A 24,913-nucleotide genomic window follows, 5' to 3' on the forward strand; every position below is an offset into this window, starting at 1 on the left:
GAAGAAAGTATAGAGTGTTACGTCAACTTACTTAGTCGAAATTTGCCAAACTCAGTGTCTCAACTCAGTTTGTCCATTCACGGTTTGGTGTGGGAAAACGCCTAATGGATCTCATAATTTCTATCTCCTCCAGGATACTTAAAGTGTGGCACGTGTTTTCTCGATGTAAAATTCTTCAGTTGCTAGTGAGCTCTGTGACGGAATGCCTCCGCTCACGGAGGTAGGTACTCAAGGCAGATTTTGAGCTAGGAACCTGAAGATGTTCTTCAAACCTGGTGCTAGGAACAAGTGGCATGTTCTCTGTGCCTATACTTCGTATCAACGTTACTGGGAATGAAGAAAGCCGGTTCAATATTTTTAGACCTCAACTGTCTGCTGATCTCTTCAGAAATATAGCCGAAATATGGAATTGTATGATACACCACACCAGCGGCCTTCCGACTACCGGCATTAATAAGGGTGCTATCCGTTGGGTTTTTTTTTTTAATTCTCTGAGGATACCCCGATTAATACCATTGGAAACCTCACTGTCATAGCCATTTCTGTAGGCTATGTAGTATACGATTCGAAACTCTCTATCAAAGGCTTCCTTTGACAACGGGACACTATGGAACTTATAGAACCTATAGAACCTTTATAGAAACGACCTGAAGGTCGACATTTTGTACTTGATACGGTAGTTGGAGGAGCTATGAATCACTGTGTCAGTGGTAATTGTCTTTCTGTAAATATCGAATCCAACTTTAGTACCACATAAGGTAATCTTAAGATCCAGATATGGTTTCCCCCCCCCCCCCTCCCTCATTGTCCTGAGCAGTAAATTGAGTGCTTTCGTGTACGCCATTTAACTCGTCCACGAACTGACAACATCCCTCGCATGCCCCACTGAAAAGAAGGACAACGATGTGTACGTACCTATACCAAGCTACGATCTTGCTAGTGTGTATTGGAAACAGAGTCATAGCACCCTACTCAAAAACTGTCATGAATATATTGGCAAGACAGTATGACTAGGGAGACCCCATTGCAAGACTTGTTTTTCGTAAAAATATATCGTCCCCAAATCTGAAGTAATTGAACCTTAGAACCAAATCCAACGACTTGAGTACATCATTGATTTCGTTGCTGAATTTTCCGCTATGCGCTCTTAAATTCTAATCCACAATATCCTGCCCCTGATCTGCTGGAATACTGTTATACACGTTCTTGACACCCAGGGAGACCAGATGAGGTCCTGGGGGGGATGGTTAAACTAGAAAGTTTTTCAATTAAGTGTCTCCTATTGCGGATGTTGAAGCAAATTGGGTGGCGGTAATGCTGTCGAGGTACTTTGCAATCAACTTCTCAGTATTTGACCAACCCCACTACGTGCGTTAACAATCGAAACAGATGGTAAGTCGTTTCTATGTAGCTTAATCAAAGCTCGGAGTCTTGGTGCTACTGGTTTCGTAGGAACAATATTTTTCTTTTTGAACGGATTTGGAAAGGTAGTGGTTCTATTAAGGGTCTTTTTTAAAGTAGCCAAATATCTATTCGTAGGATCTATATTAGACCTAACAATTCCGTTATCTACAAAGAAGGAATGCACTTTATTCACATACTAATCTTCACTTAAGCTAACGGCTGTTTTTCCATTGCCCGATTGGACAATTATCGCTTTATGTTCATCGAGTTTTTTATGTTAATACGGTCCGAAACATCCTTGTCACTGTAAAATCGTTCCTTGACTAAACCAGACCCATTGTAGTCTGTACGGCCACCCCCAATTACCTTAATGACGCCAGTAGCTACTTCACTGCGTTGAGCCGTGGTTAGGTTGACACCATCTAGCGCAGAGACGATGTGGGAAATCAACGAATTAATCTGTCGTTGATTGGTCACATCATTGATGTTGTATGACAGTCCTTTCTCTAAAAAAGATATTTCTTACTCCTTAAAACTAATATCAGAAAGGTTGTGCATCCTAGTCCGGCCCCGTTAGCTGAGTGGTCAGCGAGGCGGAATGCTACACCAAGGGGCCCGGGTTCGTTTCCCGGCTGGGGCAGGAGATTTTCTCCGCTCAGGGACTGGGTTTTGTGTTGTCCTCATCATCATTCCATCCCCATCTCCGACGCGCAAGTCGCCCAATGTGGCGTCAAATGCAATAAATACTTGCCCTCGGCGGCCGAACTTTCCCGAATGGGGGACTCCCGGCCCACAATGCCGTACGCTCATTTCCATTGTGCATCCTAGGATAAAATTAAAAACCACACTCAGTGACATCCTGATGAACAATCTGGTGCTCCTTACTATGTAACCTACGTAGTTTATCTTGATGTGGAGCACTAATATGATCTTTAAACTGTCCCACTACATCCTCCATGTGCTCACGGTCCCAGTCCCACTGCTGCCGGCTTACAAATCTGGAAAATGCCAATTGGGCTAAATTCAATCGCTTATTTACCTGACCCTTTCTTTTGCATGTCCGCACCGATAGCTGAGTGGATCGCCGGCACGGTAGCTCAGCGTGTTCGGTCAGAGGGCTGCGTGCTCTCTGTAATAAAAAAAAAAACTGAGTTAAGGAACCAACGACGTCCGCCCAGACGAAACTCAATGAACTATATCGAACAAAATGAGTAAAAAAAAGGGGGGGGGGGTCAGCGCGGCGGCCTGTCGCGTCAAGGGGTCCGGGTTCGATTCCCGCCTGGGTCGGAGATTTTCTCCGCTCAGGGACTGGGTGTGGTGTTGTGGAAGGCAACGGGACACCACCACTGGAATCACTTTCCTAGACGCTCATGTAGTGGACCTCTCTAACGAGGTTCCCCATGACAAGACCTGCCGTGAGGCAGAACACAAAGTTTTTTTTTTTTTTTTTTTTGCCTTACAAACGTCGTATTTCACATCTGACACAATATGTCATAATTTTGCGGACATAGTGTTCAGGCATAGCCATTCATAGTAGTATGAATTTTGTAATTGTATTGTTGCATGTCTTAAACGTTAGTGCTTTTCTCATTTCATATGCGCATTGGTATTGTGTGCATAATATTTTTTCTGTTATCTTCTGTGGTTTTGAATTTATGTTTTCAAACTACTATTGAAGGCGTAATTCTTACATTACATGTTGGTAGATTAGTGTCATATTATGCTAGTATCTTATTTTTTTAATTTTGATTACGTGTTATTGTTACTCCCATAAACACTTTGTCACTCTGTCAACTATAGTTGTTGTGGCCGCCACACGTTTCGTTCCAGGTTACAATTACCACCTATGAGTTGGCCCATCAGTTAGTTTCATTGGCTCATAGTATTAGATTCACGTTTGATTGGTAAAATGACTATACTTATATAGGAATGGGAGTATGCTGTGTTCTGTCAGTCACTAGTGCAATGTCTATGACTGTCCGCCCCAATAGTTGAACGGTCAGCGCGTTGAAATGCCACGCAGGAGGGCCTGGGTTCGAATCCCGACTGGTTCGGTTCGGTTCGGTTGATTGAGGGAGGAGACCAAACAGCGAGGTCATCGGTCTCATCGGATTAGGGAAGGAAGTCGGCCGTGCCCTTTCAAAGGAACCATCCCGGCATTTGCCTGAAGCGATTTAGGGAAACCACGGAAATTCTAAATCGGGATGGCCGGACACGGGATTGAACCGTCGTCCTCCCGAATGCGAGTCCTGTGTGCTAGCCACTGCGCCACCTGATTCCCGACGGGGTTGAGAGATTTTCTCCCTCAGGAACTGGGCGTTGTGCTGTCCTCATCATTATTTCATCCCCATTGTCGACGCGCAAGTCGCCCATTGTGGCGTCGCAATAAATAAGACTAGCACTTGGCGGCCGAACTTCCCGCCTGGGAATTTTCGGCCACTGACGCCATACGGTCCTTTCCATTTCCATTTTGTCTATGACTGACCAGGTTAAGCTGTTCAGTGCAGCCTATAGCCTGTTGAGGACTTAGTATCTTGGTGGGCTCCTACTGGCAGCCGTATGTTATGCCACTTCTGTTCAGGTCGGGCGGTGGGGAGGTGCTGCAGTAAGCGAACGTTTCGCCTCCTGGCTCAGTGGCAAATCATGGTGTAACAAGTCGGTTTGTACCATCATTATATTTCAGGTAAGGTAAGCTAAGGGTTTCTTCAACTCCAGAGGTTTGCTTAATCACCTTAGTGCTTAACTAAGGGTGGGACTATTGGAGGTGGTACGCCCTGAATTTCCTCCAACCTTTAAACTGACTTAATCAGCCAGTTATACTGGGACCTACAATTTTACGTAGACTCTGAACCAAGGTACAACTTTCCATATTTCACACAGAGTGACCGTTGGCACAGGTGAAGTGATAAGTATCAGAAAGAATCCTTGGACCGACTGGAAAGTGAACTCCAAACCTTTCAATTTGTGCTCTGACCCTTGCCATCTGAGACGCCAAATCAAATCTTTTATGTTTAACATTAAGTGGAAATATGAAATGGCAGTGAGTTCCCTCATACTCTACACCCAGAACCTAAATGCACAATCGCACAAGAATAAGGAATACGAGTGATCTTTGTACTGTATTTGACACACACAGCATATCTACTGACTCATTACATATTGTCTTGGCTTGAGCCTAAACGACGTCGCAAAATTTAAAAGGTCTTGTATGTTAATCAAAACAGTACAGTTTCAAATATACACTGATGGAAAAAAAATCGCAACACAAAAAAGTAATTAAAGTTGAGTAACAAAATTTTCGGAATACATTTGTCTGGGTAACATACTTAAGCAACTAAACTTGCAAGATCACAGGTTAATGTGACCGCGAGACAAGCCATTCAGATGCGGCGTGCTGGTACAATTGTAAACGGCCCAGCCGCCAGAATGTTGAATGGAAGCATGAAAACGTGCATGCATTGTGTTGTCAAAGTGCTGAATGTCGGTTTGTGGGATGGAGTTCCATGCCTGTTGCACGTGGGCCGTCAATACAGGGACGGTTAGTGCTCTTTGTCGATCACGCTGGCGTTGTCGTCCGATGATTTGCCATATGCGCTCAATTGGAGACAGATCTGGTGATCTAGCAGGCCAAGAAAACATGCCAACACTCCGCGGAGCATGTTGGATTGTAAAAGTGATATGTGGTCGAGCGTTATCCAGTTGGAAAACACCTCCTGGAATAATGTTCATGAATGGCAGCAGAACAGGTCGAATCACCAGACTTACGTACAGATTTGCAGTCAGGGTGTGTGGGATAACCACGAGAGTGCGCCTTCTGTCATACGAAATGGCACTCCAAACCATAACTCCAGGTGTAGGTCCAGTGTGTTTAGCACGCAGACAGGTTGGTTGCAGACCCTAAACTGACCTCCTTCTAGCCAACACACGGCCCTCATTTGCACAGAGGCAGAACCAACTTCCATCAGAAATCACAACAGACCTTATCCAATGAGCTCTCGCTTGACACCACTGGGGTCGAAAATGGCGGTGGTTTGGGTCAGTGGAATGAACGCTAACAGGACGTTTGTCTCGGAGGTGTCCTTAAAATTTCGTTGTGTCTACATCTACATCTACATCCATACTCCGCAAGCCACCTGACGGTGTGTGGCGGAGGGTACCTTGAGTACCTCTATCGGTTCTCCTTTCTGATCCAGTTTCGTATTGTTCGTGGAAAGAAGAATTGTCGGTATGCCTCTGTGTGGGCTCTAATCTCTCTGATTTTATACTCATGATCTCTTCGCCAGATATACGTAGGAGGGAGCAATATACTGCTTGACTCCTCGGTGAAGGTATGTTCTCGAAACTTCAACAAAAGCCCGTACCGAGCTACGGAGCGTCTCTCCTGCAGAGTCTTCCACTAGAGTTTATCTATCATCTCCATAACGCTTTCGCGATTACTAAATGATCCTGTAACGAAGCGCGTTTTCTCCGTTGGATCTTCTCTACCTCTTCTATCAACCCTATCTGGTACGGATCCCACACTGCTGAGCAGTATTCAAGCAGTGGGCGAACAAGCGTACTGTAACCTACTTCCTTTGTTTTCGGATTGCATTTGCTTAGGATTCTTCCAATGAATCTCAGTCTGGCATCTGCTTTACCGACGATCAACTTTATATGATCATTCAATTTTAAATCACTCCTAATGCGTACTCCCAGATAATTTATGGAATTAACTGCTTCCAGTTGCTGACCTGCTATATTGTAGCTAAATGATAAGGGATCATTCTTTCTATGTATTCGCAGCACATTACACTTGTCTACATTGAGATTCAATTGCCATTCCCTGCACCATGCGTCAATTCGTTGCAGATCCTCCTGCATTTCAGTACAATTTTCCATAGTTACAACCTCTCGATATACCACAGCATCATCCGCAAAAAGCCTCAGTGAACTTCAGATGTCATCCACAGGGTCATTTATGTATATTGTGAATAGCAACGGTCCTACGACACTCCCCTGCGGCACACCTGAAATCACTCTTACTTCGGAAGACTTCTCTCCACTGAGAATGACACGCTGCGTTCTGTTGTCTATTAACTCTTCAATCCAATCACACAATTGGTCTGATAGTCCATATGCTCTTACTTTGCTCATTAAATGACTGTGGGGAAATGTATCGAACGCCTTGCGGAAGTCAAGAAACACGGCATCTACCTGGGAACCCGTGTCTATGGCCCTCTGAGTCTCGTGGACGAATAGCGCGAGCTGGGATTCACACGATCGTCTTTTTCGAAACCCGTTCTGATTCCTACAGAGTAGATTTATAGTCTCCAGAAAAGTCATTATACTCGAACATAATACGTGTTCCAAAATTCTACAACTGATCGACGTTAGAGATATAGGTCTATAGTTCTGCACTTCTGTTCGACGTCCCTTCTTGAAAACTGGGATGACCTGTGCCCTTTTCCAATCCTTTGGAACGCTACGCTCTACTAGAGACCTACGGTACACCGCTGCAAGAAGGGGGGCAAGTTCCTTCGCGTACTCTGTGTAAAATCGGACTGGTATCCCATCAGGTCCAGCGGCCTTTCCTCTTTTGAGCGATTTTAATTGTTTCTCTATCCCTCTGTCGTCTATTTCGATATCTACCATTTTGTCGTCTGGGCGACAATCTAGAGAAGGAACTACAGTGCAGTCTTCCTCAGTGAAACACTGTGGTGTAGCTACTGCTCAAATTGCTGCTGCAGATGTAGTACAATGCGCCTGACCTATACCCCGAACACGATGATTTTCCCTTTCGGTGGTGCCACGTGGCCGTCCAGAGCTCGGTCTTCTGGTGACTATACGTTCTCGTGATCACAGTTGCCAGCAATAATATACAGTGTCTAAATTCCTGCCAAGTCTTTCTGCAATACTGCAAAAGGAATATCCAGCTTCTCGTAGCTATATTTCATTATCTCCTTGAAACTCAGTGAGATATCGATAATGGCGTCTTTGTCTTCCTAAAGGCATTCTTGGCTAAAATCAGTTCAGTCTCGAAGGTAACTAATGCTCACGATTGTTACAGCGTGTATTTAAAGCAAACCTGACTTGCACCCTCGCCAACGGCCTTGCTGCAGTGGTAACACCGGTTCCTGTCAGATCACTGAAATTAAGCGCTGTCGGTCTGGGCTGGCACTTGGATGGGTGACCATACGGTCTGCCGAGCGCTTTTGGCAAGCGGGGTGCACTCAGCCCTTATGAGGCAAACTGAGGAGCTACTTGATTGAGAAGTAGCGGCGCCGGTCTCGGAAACTGACATACGGCCGGGAGAGCGGTGTGCTAACCACATGCCCCTCCATATCCGCATCCAGTGATTCCTGTGGTCTGAGGATGATACGGCGGCCGGTCGGTACCGTTGGGCCTTCATGGCCTGTTCGGGAGGAGTTTAGTAGTTTAGTTGACTTGCTTTCTCATACTGGCGCTACTAGCTTATGCGAACGTAACGAAGTTTGAATAGACACCATCTTTCAACTTTCGCCGGCCGGGTGGGTCGAGCGGTTCTAGGCGCTGCAGTCTGGAACTGGGCGACCGCTACAGTCGCAGGTTCGAATCCTGCCTCGGGCATGGATATATGTGATGTCCTTAGATTAGTTAGGTTTAAGTAGTTGTAAGCCTAGGGGACTGATGACCTCAGAAGTTAGGTCCCATAGTGCTCAGAGCCATTTTTTTTTTCAACTTTCAACTATCGTTTATGTCGCACAACTCCTTCGTGTTGCGATTCCTTTTCCGTCAGTGTATGCGGAAAATGAGACAAAATCAGTTTCCTAAGGTAATTTTACTATAGTAGTTAATAAACTATTTCTTGTATTTTTCAAGTCTTCTTTATCCTCTTCACAGGCCTTAAAACTTTATATTTTACCATGTGCTGAGTCACACTATATGTCTCATTTGTTGTCACGTTTCAGTCGGCTCTGCCATTCTACCTGTCGCACATGTTTGCTGGCGTGTCTGTGGACACTATTGCTCACTTCGCACAGATTATTAAGTCAGGTAAGTGGCAATGTTTTCCTCTCACAGCTTCTGTACTGACACCATAGTACAAATACACATCACACCTAAATTACGCCCGCATCTCGTGGTCGTGCGGTAGCGTTCTCGCTTCCCACGCCCGGGTTCCCGGGTTCGATTCCCGGCGGGGTCAGGGATTTTCTCTGCCTCGTGATGGCTGGGTGTTCTGTGCTGTTCTTAGGTTAGTTAGGTTTAAGTAGTTCTAAGTTCTAGGGGACTGATGACCATAGATGTTAAGTCCCATAGTGCTCAGAGCCATTTGAACCATTTTGAACCTAAATTACGTCACCTAATTTTTTAAAGAGATTAATTCCACACTGAATCAATTGTTTACCTTTTCCCTTGCCTCTTCAAGTTCTTAATAACTTATATAATTTGTGACCGGCAATATATCTTCTATTATCTTCTTGCAGGTATTCTATTTCATATCGTATGTTCAGTGTCAAAAAAATTACAGAACTAAATTAGGTACCGCACTGACAAGAATATAACTTATTAATTTAGTCTGGTATAATATATACTAACATTTCCAGGGGCAGATGTGGACTCTGGCCACAATTTATTGGTTATAAATTGTAGATTAAAATTGAAGAAACTGCAAAAAGATAGGAATTTAAGGAGATGGGACCTGGATAAACTGAATGAACCAGAGTTTGTAGAGAGTTTCGAGGGAGCATTCGGGATCGAGTGACAAGAACAGAGGAAAGGAATACAGTAGAATGAATTTAATTGATGAAAGGAGAAAATATAAAAATGCAGTCAATGTAAGAGGCGAAAGGGAACACAAACGTCTCAAAAATGAGAACGACAGGAAGTACAAATTGGCTAAGCAGGAATGGCTGGAGGACAAATGTAGGAATATAGAAGCATATATCACTAGAGATGAGATAGATGCCGCCTAGAGGAAAATTAAAGAAACCTTTGTAGAAAAGAGAACCACCTGTGTGGGTATCAAAAGATCAGATGAAAAACCAGTCCTAAGCAAAGAAGGGAAAGCAGAAAGGTGGAAGGAGTATATAGAGTGTCTATACAAGGAAGATGCACTTGAGGGCAATATTACGGAAATGGAAGAGGACGTAGAGGAAAATGGGATGGGACACATGATACTGCTTGAAGAATTTGACAGAGGACTGAAAGATCAGAGTCCAAATAAGGCACCGGGAGGAGACAACATTCCGTTAGAGCTACTGATAGCCTTGGGAGAGCCAACGATGACAAAACTCTTCCATCTGGTGAGCAAGGCGAAATACCCTCAGACCTCAAGAAGAAGAATATAATAATTCCAGTTTCAAAGAAAGCAGGTTACCGAACTATCAGTTTAATAAGCCATACTAACACGAATCCTTTAGAGAAGAATGGAAAAACTGATAGAGGCCGACCTCGGGGAGGATCAGTTCGGATTCCAGAGAAATCTGGGAACGCGCGAGGTAATACTGACCCTACGACTTCCCGTGGAGGATAGGTTAAGGAAAGGCAAATGTACGTTTATAGCATTTATAGACTTAGAGAAAACTTTTGTCAATGTTGACTGGAATACTCTCTTTCAAATTCTAAAGGTGGCAGGGGTCAAATACAGGAAACAAAAGGCTATTTACAATTTGTACAGTAACCAGATGGCAGTTATAAGAGTTGAGGAGCATGAAAGGGAAGCAGTGATTGAGAAGGGAGTGAGACACGGTTGTAGCCTGTCCCCGATGTTATTCAATCTGTATATAGAGCAATCAGCAAAGGAAACAAAAGAAAAATTTGAAGCAGGAATTAAAATCAAGGGAAAAGAAATAAAAACTTTGACGTTTGCTGACGACGTTGCAATTCTGTCAGAGACAGCAAAGAACTTGGAAGAGCAGTTGAACGGAATGGACAGTGTTTTGAATGGATGATTTAAGATGAAAGTCAACAAAATCAAAACGAGTATAATGGAATGTAGTCGAATTAAATTAGGTGATGCTGAGGGAATCAGATTAGGAAATGAGACACTTAAAGTAGTACATGAGTTTCGCTACTTGGGCAGCAAAATAATTGATGATAGTCGAAGAAGAGAGGATATAAAATGTTGGCTGGCAAAGGCAAGGAAAGCATTTCTGAAGAAGAGAAATGTGTTAACATCGAGTATAGATTTAAATGTCAGGAAATCTTTTCTGAAAGTATTTGTGTGGAGTGTAGCCTTGTATAGAAGTGAAACATGGAAGACAAACAGTCTAGACAAGAAGAGAATACAAGGTCTTCAAATGGGGTACTACAGAAAAATACTGAAGATTAGATGGACAGATCATGTAATTAATGAGGAGGTACAGAATAGAACTGGAAAGAAAAGAAATTTGTGGCACAGCTTGACTAGAGGAAGTGATCGGTTGGTAGGACACACTCTGAGGCATCAAGGGATCACCAGTTTAGTAGTGGAGGGGAGCGTGGAGGGTAAAAATCGTAGAGGGAGACTAAGAGGTGAATACAGAAAGCAGATTCAGAAGGATGTAGGTTGCAGTAGTAACTGGGAGATGAAGAGGCTTGCACAGGATGGAGTAGCATGGAGAACTGCATGAAACCAGTTTTTGAACTGAAGACCATGGAAATGTGTGTGTGTGTGTGTGTGTGTGTGTGTTCAAATGGTTCAAATGGCTCTGAGCACTATGAGACTTAACATCTGAGGTCATCAGTCATCAGTCCCCTAGAAGTTAGAACTACTTAAACCTAACTAACCTAAGAACATCACACACATCCATGCCCGAGGCAGGATTCGGACCTGCGACCGTAGCAGTCTCGCGGTTCTGGACTAAAGCGCCTAGAACCGCACGGCCACCGAGGCCGGCGCGCGCGCGCGCGCATTTGTGTGTGTGTGTGTGTGTGTGTGTGTGTGTGTGTGTGTGTGTGTGTGTGTGTGCGTGCGTGGAGAATGTTGTAAACGTACTTGATGAATACTCTTCATTTGGGAATTACGAACTGGTTCCATCTTAATTAAAATGGCAAATACTACCCAGTCCTTGGCGCTATTCTCTTGTAACTAGCTTGGTGATTTACTTGTGCCGGCCGCGGTGGTCTCGCGGTTCTAGGCGCTCAGTCCGGAGCCGCGCAACTGCTACGGTCGCAGGTTCGAATCCTGCCTCGGGCATGGATGTGTGTGATGTCCTTCGGTTAGTTAGGTTTAAGTAGTTCTAAGTTCTAGGGGACTGATGACCACAGATGTTAAGTCCCATAGTGCTCAGAGCCATTTGAACCATTTGATTTACTTGTTACCATCACACCCCACAACAACCACAACAGGGTACAGGGATTAATTTTCCACCGGGACGTAATGATGTGGGCAGATGAACAACTATGCGAAAGTAGTGTAAAAAGGTTCCCTCTGGGACAACAAACATCAGACGTTGCATCACTTCCACTGATATGATAACACGGTAACTGATGAGCAATGGATTATCAGTGGGCACCCAAGCCAAGATAACGACCTCATCTCGAGGTCACTGATAAGGACTTCCATTGCCAGGATGCACACTTCGCCGACTTGTAATGAAGGTCACCTTCACTCCCCTCCCCCGAGGAACCACAGACAAATGATCAGTGTCATCCAGGGGAGCCCCTGACTACTCCCCTCCCCTCCCCTTTCCACCACCCATGGACTAATACGAAGACTGGACGGTTGATATTCAAGTACCCCCTTCCCATCTTCATCTTTTATATCTGGAGCACTTCAGTGGATGGCTTCACTCTGGAGCTGGAACCATAGGGGGAGGATCAAGCTGTGTCTGTTAATAACAAATTATTTTAATTACGTTAAGTCACGTCACTCGAAGTCTCTTTGCTAAGAACAGTTTAATATTACGTGATTTTCTTCAATTAAGGAACCAGCGGAGACCACACGCCGGCAGAAAGTAAGTACTTACATTCTTCCATCTTTTCCCAGTTGTACGTATTTTTTTCACACATTTTTTCATATATATCCGTATTTACCACAATTTTACGTATTTTTTCCATAGTTTGTATATTTTTCCGTATTTTCCACTATTTTACATACTTTTCGACATACAGGCTGTTTGAGAAGTGATTCACACATGGAAAGTACAGGCCAAAAGTAGCTAAAAACATCCAGTAAACGTAAGTCCGGAAACCAACCGTTGCTGAGGCATCGCATTAATTCGACTTGGGAACCAACTGTAAACGCCCCTGGATACCGCGGTATCTCAAGATTTCGGATAGACTATCTGTTTGTTTACACATACGCAACAACTTCCCTTTCCCCCTCTGTGCATTGTGCCGTACAGGCCTCACAATTAGTTACGAACGTGAAGGCACCATTGACAGAGGTTACACCAATGAAGAGTACGCTGACATGCACTTCATGCGTGGCAAAGCGAATGGCAGTGCCCTTGAGGCTGCACAATTGTATGAAGAAGCCTTTCCTCTCCGCAGGCAGCCCGACAGGCGCATATTTAGCCGATTACATCAGCGCCTTAGCGAAACCTGGAGTTTCACACACCATGCACTAGAAGGTCGACCCAGATACATAACACTCGATGCTGAGGTAAGGGTGTTATGCAAATGTACACGAACGTCCGAGGACTTCAACAAGGAGGATTGCTACCTAAGAGCGTGTCCTGAGTTATAGCAGTGTGTGGCGGATTTTACGTCGACGAGTACTCTATCCATACCATTTCCAAATGAATTCTCAGCAAATCATAATACAGCATGTGCCTGAATCAACACCATTTAGTCTCAAATCATGAAACTGCCTTAACTGAACGCTGCGTCCACTACCGCAAGGCCCCACGTAGCTCATACGTGTTGTCGGAATGGCATTCTTTGCATAAATGAAATGCCTAGCCCTGAGGAAGAAGCACCATGGTCTCAGTGTGTGGCCCTTATATTTCTTATAAATACAGCAGGTTTCGTTGGAAATCGGTAAAACTGTAGTTCTTATAAAACTTGCTGTGATGTCGTTAATATGTCATGACATCGTTATTTCTACCGTTTTGTTCGTTTGTAACACGCACACTATAACATCACACACGCGCAAGTAATGAAGTGGTGACTTAACAATGATGATTAATTGATGCACATGTTGCATTGAGATTGGTCGAGAACTTCACATGATTGGATAAAACTGGAAAAATCGAAAGCATGTGGACAAATAAGTAAAATTATGAAAAATACGTAAAATACGAAAAATTTTAAAAAATATGTAAAACTGTGAAATACACGGAAAAATACGGAAAAATACGAAAAAATGGGTGACTAATACTTAAAATTGGGGAAAATATGGAAGAATGTAAGTACTTACATATGTGTCTTGGTGTAGTCTCTCCTGGTGCTTGAATGATAATCATATAATATTAAATTGTTATCAAGAAATAGGCACAGCCTGATACTCTCCCTATGCTGCCCAGCTCCAGAGAAGTATCCTCCTCCTCTGGTGTCTACCCTCTCGGGAATCATCTCCCATGAAATGCACAGATCGGAGACCTGACACGAGTCAGTAGGTCCTGTGGGTCCCAGGACTGCCCGCTCTTCTTCCATGCCTCCATCCGCAACGTATAAGCCATTTCAATAATCTCAACCGCCAATAGCTGTGAAAGAGAAGAAGAAAAAATCTCAGGAGAGTGCGTCTCGTATAACTTCAGAGGCTCCAAATCTCTCCTCCCCTCACCCCTCCCCATGTTGGTGCACTTATTGATGTTGCTCCACCTCAACTGGTGAGAGACAGTGATCCTTGGATGTGACCTATCCTCCCAGTCCCTTCACATCTAACCAAGACACTATCAGTGTGATGATATGATGGAACTCCAGTGGATATTACTGTCACTTGCCACAACTGCAACAATTAATTTCTTCTTGTTCTGTGAGCTATGTCACCCACCAAGAAACACGCTTCACTGATGACCGTTCTCCAGCTCTTCGAGATTAACTGTTCACTCTGTCAGAATCATACTAGCTCCAAAGAGCATCTGGAGGGGTAAATACGTTGGTTTATAAAGATGTCATCAGTGAGAGGAATCCCCTCCATACCACATACGAAGTAATAGCAGTGCAATTGCAAACGACTCCAGTGATCATCATTTGTAACGTTCATATACCTCTGTGCAGGGTACTTACCTACATCACCTTAATCCTACAGTCCTCTCCTCTCTCCCCCTCCTTTCCTCCTATCTCCTGCTTGGGGATTTCATTGCACACGACCCCTATGGGGAATTATCACTTCATCTGATAGGGGCCTTCTGAATGACCAGTCTCAATCTTGTGGCTTCACCACAATAGTCACTACACAACGATTTTGTGATAGTGACCACTTTCATATGACCCTGGCACTTCCTAGTCACTGCCTTTTAGACCAGTTATCACGTTGAGCTCTTCAAAAATCCAACTGGCAGCTGTGTACCTTCACTATCACCTGCAGCTCTCTGTCAGATTGCATTTGGCCTATGATGTCAGCTGATGGGGAAGGGGAAGAGAGGGAAATCTGGGAACAGCACGTGATAACGTCATTAACGGCGTCATTGGAAACCTGGCAACAATACAGACTGCATCAGTGCTCCCACAGTTGTACTAACAATCATTATCTGGGTTCTCGAATAATGGGCCCTTCTATTCCTCTATTGCTGGGATTTCCGGAAGGGACAAATGGTTCAAATGGCTCTGAGCACTACGGGACTTAACTTCTGAGGTCATCAGTCCCCTAGAACTTAGAACTACTCAATCCTAACTAACCTAAAGACATCACACACATCCATGCCCGAGGCAGGATTCGAATCTGCGACCGTAGCGGTTGCGCGGTGCCAGACTGTAGCGCCTAGAACCGCTCGGCCACTCCGGCCGGCCGGAAGGGACAATCCATAACCGATCATTTAGTTAGACTGGAAACAGCAATACGACAGAATTTTATTTATATATTTGTTTTTTATTTTGCGCGTCTAGTTCCGCAGGACCAAATCGAGGATCAAATCTCCAAGGTCATGGAACGTGTCAATACATGAAAGTACAAAATAAAAATAATAACAGATAAAATAAAATGTTTATGAACCCAAAAAAGACAAGCCGTAAGTTTATGTAAACAAAATAAACAATATAACACGGGAATCAGCTTAATTTGAAGGAACTTCTCGACAGAACAGAAGGAGTGACCAATGAGAAAACTCTTCAGTTCCGATTTGAAAGCGCGTGGATTACTGCTCAGATTTTTAAAATTTTGAAGTAGCTTATCGAAAATGAATGCAGCAGTATACTGCACACCTTTCTGCACAAGAGTCAAGGAAGTATTAACTGAGTGAAAGCTGCTAATTCTTCGGAATAAGCTGATATTGTTAACAAGAAACGACAGTAAAGAATATAAATATTGAGAGGCCAATGTCAGAATACCCATGCTAATGAACAGGGATCGACAAGAGTTTCGTGAACTTACACCACTTATTGTCCGAACCGCCCGTTTCTGGCAATGAGCCAAAAATATCCTTCGAGAATGTGAAGAGTTATCCCAAAATATAATACCATGCATCATAAGCAAATGAAAATAAGCAAAGTAGACTACTTTTCGTGTCGAACGACCACGTACTTCAGATACCGTTCGAATAGTTAAAATGACAGTATTAAGTCTTTGAACAAGATCCTGAACGAGGGCTTTCTACGACAGCTTACGATTTATCTGAACACCTAGAATTTGAACTGTTCAATTTCACTAATCATATGCCCATTCTGTGAAATTAAAACGTCGGGTTTTGTTGAATTGTGTGTTAGAAATTGTAAAAAACTGAGTCTTACTGCGATTTAGCGTTGGTTTATTTTCTACAAGCAATGAACCTATGTTATGAATTGCACCGTTTGAAACAGTACCAACGTTGCACACAACATCTTTTACTACCAAGCTAGTGTCATCAGCAAACAGAAATATTTTAGAGCCTCCTGTAACACTAATCAGTTTAGTTCGTTAAACTTCTCCCCAGAGTGAATACCAGCACTCCTTCTCTCCTCCTATGATCACCAATCTCCATGTACCCTGCAAGAGAAAGATACTGGGAAACATTTAGCAAAGATCGTTTCCTTGATCGGTCGACCTGAAGTCCAGCACTTATATTCCTGTTGCGAGTTTTCTTTTTATAGAACCACGGACTAAATTCAGTTAATATTTGTGGGACTTCAGACGATTTTGCGTTCAGGGAAAGTAGAGGATGTTAAGAACTGCTTTGTTCAATAAGATGTTCACGGTTACGAAACTTCAATGTTACAGGACGAAAGAACGTCCGACCGAAGAACCAGTTGCGAAAATTTAAACCTTTTGATCAGTCAATAAACAATGGGCATCTGTTAACGTTATACACAAAAGGCTTTTCAACCAGGAAGGCTGCTTGAGATGTACACTGGTGTCAAAGTGATATACTGCTGCTGGGGAATCAGTTCCAGTTGGCAGATTACACCATCCAGGACGCCCCCTTTCGACAGGTGCACAGAATGATCGATATCTACGATTTTCGAGGCAAAGGAACCGTGGGCCTGAGTGCCCCAGAACCGAATTCGGTGTTCGAAGACGTCATCCATCGCATTAAACTGTTAGGATACAATTGCGTGATACGAATCTCCATTCCCAATAACCATGACAAGCACCAAATGGTGCACCCCATTGTACACCGCACTGTCATGGACTCCATTAGAGATGGGCAAGAAATCATGGAGAATGGATGCTCCAGTATTGGCGTCAGGTGTTGTTTACAGAAGAAACATGGATCTGTTTATACCCACATAATCGAAGACAATATATTTCTTCATTGTTTCTGTTTCCCGTTGTTCCTTAGTTGCTTCAAAATTCGTGGAGGTAAATTCCGTCTATGCAACTAATTGAAAACAGTTTGCTTATTGCCATACGCGTTGCGCTTCTGTTATTTGCGAAACAACTTCAGTGACCTGTAATACATGCTTCTTTTCATACATACACTAAATGTAGTATGTGGTAGGTACAATATGTTACTATGTTGCCGGTCACTGTGGCCGAGCGGTTCTAGGCGCATCCGTCCGGAACCATGCTGCTGCTACGGTCGCAGGTTCGAATCTTCCTCGGGCGTGGATGTGTGTGATGTCCTTAGGTTAGTTAGGTTTAAGTAGCTCTAAGTCTAGGGAACTGATGACCTCAGATGTTAAGTCCCATAGTGCTTGGAGCCATTTTTTTGTTACTATGTTAAATTCTGTCATGTTTTTCTCTTGTTTTTTAGGTTAGAATAAATTTTGCAGCACAAATTTTGTAATGTGAAATTATCGTTCGGCGTTACGATTTCTAGCGCTGTTAGCCCATGTGTGTAGTCCTGGACTTGTGTTCATTAGTTTTCATGCTCCAGTTGGCCGATTTCCGACTGTCTTTCATTCAAATTTGTTTCAACACGTCGCACGCATCACTTGCACTTTGCATTTTGTGTTCAACATGTGTCTGTTTACTGTGTGTAGTGTTGACGACTGTCGCTGTGCGTGCCGGCCGAGGTGGCCGAGTGGTTCTAGACGCTACAGTCTAGAACCGCGCGACTGCTACGGTCGCAGGTTCGAATCCTGCCTCGGGCATGGATGTGTGTGATGTCCTTAGGTTGGTTAGGTTTAAGTAGTTCTAAGTTCTAGGGGACTGATGACCTAAGATGTTAAGTCCCATAGTGCTGAGAGCCATTTGAACCATTTTTTGTCGCTGTGTGTTTATCTTTCGTCCTTTTTATGTTGTGTGTGTGGTTTGATATATTCATTTCTTTTGTGTGTGAATGTGTGTGTGTTTTGTTGTGTTTAAATGTGTCGTTCTTTGTGAGAGTGTGTGTGGTTTTTTTTATATTTATGTGTGTGTGTGTGTGTGTGTGTGTGTGTGTGTGTGTGTGTGTGTGATAGAGAGAGAGAGAGAGAGAGAGAGAGAGAGAGAGAGAGAGAGAGAGACTTTCCATCTAAAACAAGTAATAATAAATACAACAAGTAAAGCAATAACGAGAGTTTCTTAAGCAATAGACAACGACTGTATTAGCATAATCACGCTCAAGAACGTATCTAATAGCTTAACATCTGTCTTAACACACATATTTAATTTTTCTCTCGTACATGGAATATATCCCACTTCATGGCAAAGAAGCATAGTCCGAACTATTCCTCCGCTATTGTGATGTGATTAAACATGGTACAAGTACTGAAAGCATGAGATGGTTAGAACTAACCGTGAATGCTTGTGGCGTTACATCTGCAACATTCGTTGATATGTCAGCGCTTTATACATCCAAGTAGGGTGGTTGTGGCCAGACAAGTTATAGGACTACCACATGCTATATGTCTAACCGCACATGTTCCTTAGTGCGCAAGCACCCCAGTACTTCGCCTCAGAGTTTAAACATCTTTCGTTCAATCATAATATAAACGCAGGGTCTCACCTGCCCTACCTGTGCCAATACGTAAAACAAAAACATTGGCAGACTCCTTCACTGCCTCTGCTCTCAGCCTCTGGAACACCTGCCTTGCACTCTTCGTACAATTCGAAGTACTGCTACTTTTAACAAGAAGTGGAAGAAATCCTGTCATCCTCGGAGCGCTTCACCAAAACTGACGTATATAGCCCAACTTCCCCTCTGTCAGAAAGCAAAGCCAATGCACCCCTCTTCTCCCAGTTATGCTTCTTTTTCATTTCTTCTCCCAATGAGTCACCCACCTTCTGCTCTCTTATATTCTTGAACTGTGATATCACATTCATCTTTCCCTTTCTCGTCCATTCCTTTCTCCATGCCCATTGCTGCTGGCACTCATAATTAAAAACCTATCTTATTGTAATCTCTAATTATTGTTGTATTTACCATGTACAAATATCAAATATGTGTACGTTTTTCTTATCTGTACTCTTAAAATTTCTATTTTTAGAAATTTAGTGTAACATGCTTACTGTAATATATGCAAAGTAAATTATGTAGAACACCTGGTTAGGTGTAAGAGAGGGCCTGATGGTCCTAATATTCGCAGTTTAAGTAAATAAATAAATATCTGTTTGTCGTATACCCGTCTGTGGCTCAGTGTGTAACCACTTTCGGCATACCTCGGCTATATTTGTGTTATGCTTGCAATGCATCAACAAACAATAAAATGTAAAAAATAACTATGGTATCAATGGGACAAGAACTGTACCTACTTCAGCCAAATTCTGAAGGCCCAAAGGCTGCCATGCGACTACTGCATAACTACAAAGATTTGCTCTTATTTGTTTATACAGGTCAGAAGCATCTCGGCAATTCAAACAGACAAAAGTGTTATAGCAAATATATAAAACAATATTCAATAATTGTAAGCAATCACAGAGAATCAAAAAGGTCAATAAGTAAAATCGTTACAATAAGAAGGGAAGAAACACACTGCTAAAAGTTAGCTACATGTGGTGTTGTCGCTATTGTCAGTGTGTGTTACTATACCACCGGTGTGAGATGTACTTAACTGAAGGTACTGTAGAAGGTATGTTGGACGTGGATGGAGTGTCAGGATGCGCCCTATTAAAACACGTCCGAGTTTCCCAAGTGATTTATTATTTCCAGCTACAGTGCCCCCGTTCCTCTCGGTCTGTGTCACTGAGTCCCACAGTGCTGAGGACACCACTTCGCTGTCTGCGAAATAAGCTTGGCACGAAACGGCTGCCTCATCGACCCATACAGTGCACTGCTGTGTGTCGGCCTTGTAAAGCCGCAGAGTTGTGACAACGTCAGGCTGCACCAGCAGCCGACTCAGCAGCCTCCGTCCCCGTTGTCTCAGCGCCACTCACGGGAAGCCACAAGGTGGCCCGATGCGTGCTTCTTCGCCGTTGTGGTTCGGATCGCGGCAACAACAGGCGCCTGCAATCCGACAGCCAAATCTGCGGCCCTCGCCTTGGGATGCCTCCAGTGTGTGTTGGGAGCCAACAAGACTGCCCGCGGTAGCAAGCCATGGCATGGTCCGCTGCTGGATGGCTGCAGACCCTGCGTTGGCCTAAGAGGATCGAACCAGCGACCTGCAGTGGACTGGAACGCTGTCGCCCCATCTGCTGCTGCATGTAGCCGGTAGTGTGACACGCCCCGCCATCCAGGAGTGCTGTCACACTTGAATGTCTTGTTGTTAGTGTGAGAGGCACCCACATGCCTTGCTCATACTGTGGCATCAAGCAGTCAGGCCTGCAAGATGAGTGGTCTGCCAAGCGAGTGGATTCATTCTTATTTATCGAGTAACATGAACTCTCGTACTCACAAGTTACAAATTATCCTCCTATATGAATAATATGCAACAGAAACACACATCTGACTATCAGTAATTAACAGAACTCTGACTGTTCACTACGCACTGGCAATACCACATTTTCTTTTTTTTTTTATTTAACGGCTTTTATCAACACGTGGCCATCGCACTGAATATGAGTGGCGCACGCATTATAATTTCTGGATATCATGACAACATACAATTCGAAGGAAAAGGCCACCAATCTTTTTATTTTCACTATCTTATTTATTCCGATAAATTCTATAACCTAAACACACAAATTCTATAACCTACAACAATAACACATGAGAAATTCCGCCCAGTGGGCATGGCTTTACGTTGGTGATTCTCTGCCTTATGGTCTCGTAATTATTTAACGCTACAGTGCACTTTCTGGATAGGATGGTGGATCTTTTGCTATATCTCACACTTCGACTCTCACAACCGTCATCACGAAACTTTCCTCCAGACCGAGCGGTACAAAAGGAACACGCATAACCCACTACCTCTGAAACTACCTTGCTACTCTCCCATGCAAATCACACATACTTAAATTTCATGAAATACATCACACCACAACATGAAATACAACACAGGGAATAGTCACAACATTATCACTTTCAGCTTTCCCACTTCAATTAATATTTACCCCAGTTTCACACGACACTGCCCCACTTCGTAATTCTACTTTCCTACTATGAACTCTGGAGATATATGCACGTCTTCCTGTGCAATGCAAGCCAAGTGGCGTTGCTGGATAGACGGCTGACTCACCTTGCTTCTCTCTCAGAGTATTATAGTTTGAATCAAGCGTCACACGGAAACATATCACGCAAAGTAATATTGAGAACATATTCATCACACACACGAGTCCTCAACTGATACCATGGACGAGTACTTCTCTTTATCCTTTGTCTCATACACAGATTGAGACTCACACAGTACTCACCACGTAGAAGTACTCGCCTCTAATTTCAAGTCCTGCACACGCTATTTCTTAAATATTTCAACTTATAGTACACACGCTAGTAATTCAGCTTAACTTAAGCACACGGAAGTATTTCAACTTATTGCTACACGTGGTTTCATTGTGACCGTTGGTCACTTCCGAAGATTACTACGATCCCATTAATATTACCTGCCTGACATTTAATTCTCCCCACAAAAGTTCCTGAAATAGACAAATTATTATTTCAAACTACTCTTAAATATTCCACATGCATACCATGTCTCCACTCTTTTGTCTTTACGGAGCACACCTAAGACAGGTCTTAACAGCACAAGATCCAGCGGCAGAGTGCTGAAACGTGGCCGTTCTTCAGGTCCTCTCGCACCTCTGCCCAAGTGGGGGAGCACCTTGCTACCGTATTGGTCAGCCACATTTCAGGCGCTCAAAGCTCAGATAAATTTCATCTCTTTGATCCCACCAAAGGTGGCGAAAGGATCGCCTCAAAGATGATCATATATTGCACATTCACTATCTGCAGTTAGCAGACGACCATACATTCATTCATTTTACAGATCTCACCAAACTGGATGTAGGGATTTATTTTGTGGGAGTGCACATGTGATCAATTAAATAAATAAATTGTCGTTCTTTCCCACACTGGTATCCGGCTTCGCTCTATTAATTGAAATTGAGTTATTTTACAAAAAAAAAGTGTTGTTCTGACAAAAATAATGAAGTATGTTGTACCTATTTTCAATGTCGGGCGGTACTGTATGCTTTCAAGTGAACTGGCGCCTATTTATACGCGGCTGTGCGCCTCTGTTTTAGCGGCTGTGCGCCTCTGTTTTGCTAACGCACCACTCCGTGTCATATACTCATAACACCCGGGTTGGTCCAGTGGGCCCCTTCTGCCTGTAACTTGGGCCATGCAAACCGCTGCATCTACTCTTTTCAGCAAGTCTACGGCCCTGTGGCCTCCATTCTAATTCGCAACTGCTGGTAGCGTAACTTACTGTCAACAGACCCACGCCTGGCTGTAACTTGTGTGCTCAGAAATATTTCACCAAATTTAACTTTCCTATCTTAAACGGTGGTACCGCTACAGTACCCGAGCATATCATAACAGTTTTGTTTTGTGAACCGTATTTGTTTTAGCTGTTGACACCTTTACAGCAATAAAATTAGTTGTGTTCAGATGGAACTGTTTTATATAAATTGGAGTTCCTCTACTTTTAAGTCAGTTACTGTGTATTAGCTGAACAATTGCTGCACAAGCATTTCTTCCCAATGTGATGGCAATATGGACGACATAGCACCCTCTACGACAGCTATTACTGCATACTGTGTCCCCTCAAATCCCATACTGTTTGACATCCTTTTATTCTGTATATTGGAAAGGAACTTTAGGATGAGTTTTGAGGCAGATAACTATTTGGGATATTCGTGAGCGGATAGGTAGTACTGGTTTTAATCATTCAAAAATGCATTCAGTGTTCAGTCAACAGTCGTATTATCTCATTTGAACAGTAGATCATGGATACACAAAAAAGGCCTATTCAACGAGGTGTTGGCGCCTACCATGAGTCGTTTTTGCAGTTCCTTAGCGTATTATAGGCTTTATACTGTTGCTAAGAGATAGTTCACAGTGCTTCGCAGCAAGTGCAAAAGCACTATTCTCGCTGCAAATGTTCCATATGATGTATGTACTCAGAAACAGTTTTCGAAAGTGCACACAATTGCACAGCTGACTCACACTCGAATCACAACACATATACTGTCTTCTATCATGAGCCTCTTTCGCTCGGTTAGATTGCTAAGAAAGTTTGTGTAAAGACACCAAAGCACTCATGCTCACGACCCAATTCGTTCATCTTCCACAACAGCTACTCCATGTCTGGGGTCCCATTGTACTGCCACGCTATGATGAACGTGGGCTGTTGGCTGTTCCATTTGCCTTCCTTGACTGGATTCCAAACATCTTTTTCAATCGATATCGTTCTAGTAAATTATGTTTTCTTACATACATTTGATTTACACATCTTTACTGTAACTGTCTAATTTACTTTTTTGTTTGCACGTTTTTGTGCTACTGTAATATGGACGACCATTTCCTTTAAACACGAAGATTGGCCTCCTCGCTGTCTCCACCAATCATCGCTCTCCCTCAAACACCTCCTTATTTCGCCATCCTACAGGTGACACAACATTGCTCGGCTTATGTGCCATTGAAAATAAATAAGATACTTTTTTTCGTTCACTGTGTGAAGCAAAATCATTACAAGGTGCCTTGCAGTATATACAGGGTGTAAAAGAAAAGGCATATATAATTCTGTATTTAAACTGTTACGATTAGGATGGTTAATTGGGTCGCGTGACCTCGCCGCGTGAACTTGACTCCTAAGTGTATCTTAATTTTCACATTTGCAGTAAGCCATAGACATAGATTTTGATTGTTTGTGTTACCCGGTTGGACTTATAGCTACAATTGGAAAACACATTACTGATAGCAATATTGACCACTTATAACCACGTGTAAGCCATACTGAAACTATTGTTCAAGGCAATCGCATACTTAATTCTACAGCCTTGAGTGGGTATGGGGTTCGGTTTTTTTACCAACAACACATGTAACTAATATAGTTCTCTGCACTTCGTACCTGCGATATTATTTTGATACTTACTATTACCCACCAAACAAACAGTGACTATACAGCATCAGGATGAGAGCAATAGCTAAATTATGGTCAGTTTATCCCTCTGAAAATAAATACTAAAAGTAAAATATAGCACCTGCTAGTCCTGAGGAGATGAATTCTGTAAATTACTCTTGTAATGAACGGAATTACTTTAATGCCAACTTTTTTTGTCGTTGCAAAGTTACTTAAGGATGCAGGGTACTTTTATGGCTCAATATTATGTAAAAATCAGCACCTATTTATTTCAGGCACTGTTTATAATTTATATATTTTACAGATTTTTTGTTGATATCAGGTGATGCAGCACACTTTCTAAACAAATTAGAAGAATTTTGAATATTTTTTAAACTGGTTAGGGTTATTAAAAAATTGCAAAGAAATTGATGCAATTTTATTTCCAAAATGCTTCCTCAAATTGAGGTACCATTTAATCCAATGTTTTACATTTGAAGGAGACCAAATTCTTACCATATATATACATGACACGATGGCTGAGGTACTAGACCTATTTAATTCCACCTATTATGTATATTACAAGGATAAAAAATATGACATCTTACATTTTAATTTTTACAATTTTTTCCTAATAAAAATGTTATTTTTTCTATAATCAGTTGATACTGCAATAAAGCTTAGGTCT

General features: G+C 42.9%; 1 protein-coding gene across 1 annotated transcript in view; it reads left to right on the forward strand.

Moving 5' to 3' along the window:
- Positions 1-24,913, forward strand: part of LOC126471548 (lipase 1-like) — a 273,437-nt gene that overhangs the window by 220,105 nt on the left and 28,419 nt on the right. The window contains exon 6 of the mRNA XM_050099775.1: positions 8,331-8,415. Within this exon, the coding sequence (XP_049955732.1) occupies positions 8,331-8,415 (85 nt within the window). The remainder of the gene's footprint in view (positions 1-8,330; positions 8,416-24,913) is intronic.

The sequence above is a fragment of the Schistocerca serialis genome, chromosome 3 (assembly GCF_023864345.2).
Source record: "Schistocerca serialis cubense isolate TAMUIC-IGC-003099 chromosome 3, iqSchSeri2.2, whole genome shotgun sequence".
NCBI lineage: Eukaryota > Metazoa > Arthropoda > Insecta > Orthoptera > Acrididae > Schistocerca > Schistocerca serialis.